The sequence below is a fragment of the Gymnoscopelus microlampas genome, assembly GCF_963454915.1.
Source record: "Gymnoscopelus microlampas genome assembly, chromosome: 8".
NCBI classification, from domain to species: Eukaryota; Metazoa; Chordata; class Actinopteri; order Myctophiformes; family Myctophidae; genus Gymnoscopelus; species Gymnoscopelus microlampas.
The window spans coordinates 2491073-2497850 of record NC_139945.1 but is presented as its reverse complement, the minus strand read 5'-3'; the positions used below and the strand labels follow the sequence as shown (position 1 = coordinate 2497850).

Here is a 6778-nt window from a genome sequence, read left to right as displayed (position 1 = left end):
TTCAATATTTAACTATGTCATTAATATAGCATAAAGGAGTTGTGTGGAAATAAGAAAAAAGTTCCCCCCTTTCTGTGTTGCCTTGAACTGGAGGATTGATTGTGGGTTTAACATTGCAAATTACAACATGATGACTCATCATGTTGTAATTTGCAATGTTAAACCCAAAATCAATCCTCCAGTTCAAGGCAACACAGAAAGGGGGGAACTTTTTTCTTATTTCCACACAACTCCTTTATGCTATATTAATGACATAGTTAAATATTGAAAATGGGTGGATTTCCCCTTTAAGATTTTAACTATAACCATTATCTTTGGGCTATTCAAAAATAGCAGAGCTACACGCTTGTAGATCTGCTATTTTTGAAAAAAACATGTCATTTTTTGCAAATCATTGAATATATATATATTTAAAGCGAACATTTGTACCTCATATCTTTGCTTCTTTGGGGGGGGGGGGGGGGGGTGGGGGGGGGGGGGAGGGGGGCTGGAACAACATCTTTTACAAATGTTTGCTTTCAAAAAAATAATACATATTCAAAGATTTGCACTAAATTTCAAGATTTTTCAAAAATAGCAGATCTACAAGCTCTTAGGGCGGCACTATGAGCTTGTAGATCTGCTATTTTTTTAATAGCCAAATAAATCTTAAAATGACGGGTGAATGGACTAATAAACAAACCCATTGAGACCTGAAGCCGATTCTACATGTCTCCTAAATCCCAACAGTTTTCTGAAAACCGTATGTTTCTATATCAGTGGTGCTCAATCTTTTTCATGTCAAGGACCCCCAAAATGATATGCGTTTGGCCACCGACCCCCATCTCAAAATATGTTGTTCCAGGGACCCCCCAAGAAGCAAAGATTTGAGTAAAAAATGTTAGCTTTAAAAAATATAAATTCAAAGATTTGCACAACAAAAAAAAATCACTATTTTTCAAAAATAGCAGATCTACAAGCTCATAGCGCGGCTTGTAGATGTGCTATTTTTGAATAGCCCAAAGAAATCTTAAAATAACACATGCGTTCCTGGATTGAATTGGGTTGCGGTTTCCCGCAGAACGCATCAGTGTCATCATTTCGAGGTTTCTTTGGCTATTCAAAAATAGCAGATCTACAAGCCCCCCCCCCCCCCCCCCCCCCCACCACAATAAAAACAAATCTGAGTTACAGTACAAATCTAAGCTTTTTTTAAAATATATATATATTCGAAAATCTGCACAAATTTTCCATGATTTTTCCAAGAAAATGCAGATCTACAAGCTTGTAGCTTATTCTCCTATTTTTGAAGAGGCCCAAAGAAATCTTAAAAATCACACACAGATGCGTTCCCGGTCTTATAATGGATTAACGAGCGTTGGCCGTGACAACATCGAGTTCTCTCGCTTCACACGGCCCTTCAACTACAATCAGGAGGTGTCAACCAGCGTCTAGTTGCCAGATCTGCTTATTATAATTTCCCAGCGAGATTGTATTTGAAAATAGCCGATCTACAAGCTCACAACGCGTCGCATCGCGACGCGTTGTGAGCTTGTAGATCTGCTATTTTCAAATAGCTGATGTACATGTTAAAGTGCGCATGTGGCCCCATAGTCGCTTGTTTTGGGCTGGTTTTCCTAGACCTGGTTGCTTGTTTCTTTCACAGAATCTGGCAACACCGGTGTCAACCAGTGTTTTCTGCTTTTTCCTTTTATGACTATGTGTTGGAGCGTAGCGGAGCGGCAGAGTCCTAGTACAGTCTCTAGTCTGCTTTGCATCATCACGTCTCATGTTGTTCTGCTTTGGAGCCGTGGGTGAGGAGCATCAAAAGCATCGTCTCTGAGGCCTTTGTTCTTCAACAACGGGATGGTCTCTCCTTCCACCTCCCACTCAAACGCACACTTACATCTTTTGATGTTTATTATTATTTTTATTTTTTTAACTTTTCCATTATAAACAGAACCACCCCTGAAGGGGGAGGTACCTCGTAAAAAAATTAAAATACTAATAATAACTTTTTTTTAACCCATTTAAACCAGGAAAGAATCTGTGTCATGATTAGATTTGTTTGGCTATTCAAAAATTGCAGATCTACAAGCTCATAGCGCAGAGTGCATTTAAAAAAAAAATCATGACAATTTGTGCAAATATTTAAATATATATTTTTCAAAGTGAACATTTGAAAAATATTTTTGTTGCAGGGACCGCCCAGAAAAGATTTGAGTTACAAATGTTCACTGTAAAAAATAATATATTCAAAGATTTGACCACACTTTCACGATTTTTCTAAAATAGCAGATCTACAAGCTCATAGCGCGGCACTCGGTGCCGCGCTATGAGCTTGTAGATCTGCTATTTTTGAATAGCCAAAGAAATCTAAAATGACAGAGATGCGTCCCCGGAGCTGGTAGATCGGCTATTTTAGAGTTTTTTTTTTGGAAGTATAAGTTCTCAGTCTCTGGGCTGGTACCACCTCCTGAGCAAAAAGGGTCCGAATTAGGTTCTGAGAAGAAACGTTAAATCTGAAACGGAGTCGTATGGCGTAATGGAAACAAACCCAGAACGCCTTGAAATACGTTGTCCTTGCCACTACAACGCGCCTGCTATTTAACACTGTTGACGTCATTCTCTTCTTCCTACTTGGTTGCCACCGCACCAGAAACGGCATTTTCGGTGGTTGAAAACGGCAAAAAAAAAAGGGAAACCCCCTTCCAGAGTGGAAATGTTTGAAAACGCTCCGCCTCGCGTTCTCCATGTAAACGGGCAATACGGGGGGGGGAAACCGCAAAGCGTGTGACGTCATCATGGCTCACGACGGCTCACGCCGCGAGTGTGCTGTAAACAAACAGCTTGTGACACAGGAAGTACAACGTTAGTGGTCTATCTGACAGCGTGTCACGACGCCACCTATAGCCACCTGGCATGCACACTACAGCGTTTTCAATCACTGTTGATTGTGTCTCCGTGTAAACGCAGAATTAAAAATCACACCTGTGTGAAGGTAGCGGCGCCTTTGATACATTTTGTCATCAATAAGTGTTTATAATGTGTTTATAGCCACGTGTCACGTGAAGCTTGACCAATCACTTTGTTGACGTGTCTGACCAATCAGAACGTTGACGCAAAAGCCAACGTTCTGAAGGTATAGAGCGGCTAGCGCCGCTAAAAAGTGAGAACGCAAAGGGCACTTTGTCGTTTTCTGTTGATACCGTGTAAACTCATGACTCCACCCGTCTCGTCCTCAGACTACGACTCCGCCCCGTCTCGTCCTCAGACTACGACTCCGCCCCGTCTCGTCCTCAGACTACGACTCTGCCCGTCTCGTCCTCAGACTACGACTCCGTCTCGTCCTCAGACTACGACTCCACCCCGCCTCGTCCTCAGACTACGACTCCGCCCCGTCTCGTCCTCAGACTACGACTCCGCCCCGTCTCGTCCTCAGACTACGACTCCGCCCCGTCTCGTCCTCAGACTACGACTCCATCCTCCCGCATCGTCTTCAGTCCGAGTCTCCGCCCGCCTCGTCGTCGGAGCTGGGCCCCTCCTCCTCGGAGGAGCTGGGGTCTCCGGTGCTGGGGTCCGAAATCATGCCGTCTGAACTGTCAATCTCTATGGATGTCTGGGACATGTACAGGTGCACGGCCATCGCTGGGTGGCTGGGACATGTAGGGGTTAACAGTTCACAGTTAATGGAAGTAATCCACTTCATCCATTACATATATCATTTCGTATCGATAATCAATAAAATGGTTGATTTTGAAAAATTGCAAAAAATAGCCGATCTACAAGCTCACGATGCATTTTTCAAAGTGAACATTTGAAAAATATTTTTGTTCCAGAGACCCCCAGAAGCAAATATTTGAGTTACAAATGTTCACTGTAAAAATATATATTATTCAAAGTTTTGCACACATTTTCACGATTTTTGAAAAGCCAAAGAAATGCATCGCGATGCAACACGTTGTGAGCTTGTAGCCGTTTTTTTTGTGCACTACGACGTATAAAACAGGGCTTAGCTTATAAATCAGCGACAGTAGCAGGGGTCACGTTCACACCAAAGATGAGCGGAAACTGGATCTTAAAGAGAAAGCCATCTTAGATCAATCTGTGATGGCAAATCTGCCTCTGAGGGAGTGTGTTGTGGGAGGGGGGTGGGTGGGGGGGGGGTAATTATTCCCTTTGCTCGTTAAATTTGGCTTGGTTTGATGTCTGACCAACTCCGGTAAACCAAGAAAGACCAAGTCAAGTCGCCCACTTTTTTATTTCAGAGATTGCGTTTTTTGATCTGGAGGCCGTGATCTCAGCGTATCTGTATCTAAACCTAAACAGCTTGAAGCACCCAGACAGTAACAACAGACAGATCTGAAAAAACCCACCAAGAGAAGACAAGACATCCCGTAATACCCAGGGAAAGCAAAGATGTATACACGCTATTAGCATAGCACACCGTTTAAAATCAGAGACACTGTCACACGGTACAATGTGGCCCATTGAAATGAGTGACCCATGTATGATGACAGACCCAACAGGCTGATGACAAAGGGCGCAGATCTCATTACAGCTTGGGGGATCGGGGGGGACAAAGACTTTCCTCAGGAGTGTGTCCCCCCCCCAATGGATCAAATCATTGAGGGGGGGGGGAGGGCATAAACAGAACCTTCACAAAGTATTGTGGTTATGTGTGAATGACTTCAAAAGTGGAGTCAGCGTCTATTAATATATTATATATATTACTATGTATATATGAACGTAATGCCCCCCCCCCCCTGGGATCTGCGCCCCTGCATGGCGTTGAAGGTCTGCATGATGAAATGGCCGTTTTAACCCATTGAGACCTGAAGCCGATTCTACACATGTCTCCTAAATCTCAACGGTTTTCTGAAAAACGTATGTTTGGATATCAGTGGTGCTCAATCTTTTTCATGTCAAGGACCCCCAGAATAATATGTATTTGGCCGCGGACCCCCATCAAAATATGTTGTTCCAGGGACCCTCCCCAGAAGCAAAGATTTGAGTTCAAAATGTTCGCTTTAAAAATATATATATTCAAAGATTTGCAAACATTTTCAAGATTTTTTTTTAAATAGCAGATATACAAGCTCATAGCGCGGCACTCGGTGCCGCGCTATGAGCTTGTAGATCTGCTATTTTTGAATAGCCCAAAGTGTAAAATAATGCTTTTTAGCTCAAATCTAAAAATGACACAGTTCCAGGTCTCAATGGGTTAAAATCAGTACGCTCGTTCTTATGTTGATCATTAGGCAGCAGTCTTGCAGTATTTTCTCCAGCAAATCACATTATAAGTCAAAAGACAAAAGTCAAAAGACAAAAAAATAACACTCAGGAAAAAAACAAAACAAAACAAAACAAAAATACAGTGATACAGCCAATAGGAGACCGGTATGTAGTAACAGAGCCACGCTGGTACCGGTACAGTAGACAACCATGGACAACACGGGAGCTTTGATAAGTGCTTAAGAGTTTCACACAGCGTACACAGTTAAGTACACTTTAGTAGCATTTTACTTAAAAAGGTAGAGCCACAGATATACTAACTTTTGAAAAGGTGGCCCTACTGGTAGCAGAATGGAACTGCACAGTGATCACGTCACTGCTGTGACGGTATACTTGGTATAATATTTGCCGATAAATGGACATGGTACATTTCTACCATTTAATATCTGATATATTTACAATACTCTGGATTAGGCCGTTCTACTGTAAAAGCCCCCCCCGCCGCCCCGGGCTGGCAGAGGGAGAGTAGCACCCAGGATTACAGCTTATAGGCAATTGGCACTGGGCGAGAAAAAAAATGGGTTACAAAATTGTGTGATAAAAACAAAAGTAAAAGAAAAAAAAAGGGGGGGGGGGTTCTTTTTTTTTAATGTATTGATTATGTGTCCTTGTATTTATTTACAGGGAGTTTAGCATGTTAAATTGAATGTATATTGATGATATAAAGTGATACCACTCCTGACATCACAAAACCGCTCAGGTGAATGTTGGGGGCGGGGCAGACTTAGCCATTTCCCGCCAACATTTATAAAACATATTTATGAGAATGCCAAATTATAACACATAATTAATGTTTTTTTTTGTTTGTGTCCACATTATCTGAATAGCCAGCGTTTAAAATGATCTGTTGCCCTGCCTTTAAAGGTAAAATTACAAACACAGTATGAAGGCGGAGAAATGGACTGTTCCTCTATTCCAGTGGTTCTCAAAGTAGGGTCCAAATGGACCCTTAGAGGTCTGTAACTCTGAGAGTGTAAAAATGGAACCAAACTGTTCTGTCTTGTGGTTTTGGTGAAATAACTGATCAAGCTTATATGTCTGTAATCAGAGTCTGAAACGTATTAGTAGGTCATTAAGTAAATAGCATAAATTCAGCTCCTGTTCTATGTCAATACTTCTACTTTATACAAGAAATGTGTTTTGAAATGGTGTTTCTCTCCGTAATAAAAGGTGTTTTAGTGGCATCATAAATGACTATAATATATACAGTATGTTCCATTAGTTCTGGCTAAGTATCAGCGGCATTCTACACACAATTAAGGCACTTAGTTATGTTTTTTTTTTTTTTTTTTTTTCAAATTCTGTTCTGTTAAAAACAGCTGCCCAGTGATTGGTCCAGGTTTGTGGAGGAGGAGCAGGAGGCGGCAAGTGAAGCATCCAATAGCAAAAGAGCGCTTCAGAGCCCCAGGTCCCATAGGTGGGAGGGAGGGGAGGGCCCACCCCCACCCCCCCAACAAGCCCCGCCCGGGCCCCAGTCGGAGGCAGAGAGGAGGGGGAGACAGAG

The 6778-nt window shown here is 42.2% G+C and overlaps 1 protein-coding gene across 8 annotated transcripts in view; it reads right to left on the bottom strand.

Annotated features, from left to right (window-relative positions):
* Positions 1–1179: 1179 nt before the first annotated feature.
* The window catches only part of LOC311050931 (myelin protein zero-like protein 2), a 68353-nt gene continuing 62754 nt past the window's right edge, over positions 1180–6778 (bottom strand). The window contains exons 5-6 of one of the 8 annotated variants that reach the window (XR_014601337.1): positions 1882–3635; positions 1180–1818 (exon numbers count right to left, since the gene is read on the bottom strand). Coding sequence is in view for 3 of the 8 variants with exons in the window: in XM_084065199.1 (XP_083921325.1) it covers positions 3479–3635 (157 nt within the window). In the remaining 5 variants the exon portion in view is untranslated. Of the gene's footprint in view, positions 3636–6778 lie in introns of all 8 variants that reach the window. The other 7 variants (XR_014601338.1, XR_014601339.1, XR_014601340.1 and 4 more) reach the window with 7 other exon arrangements.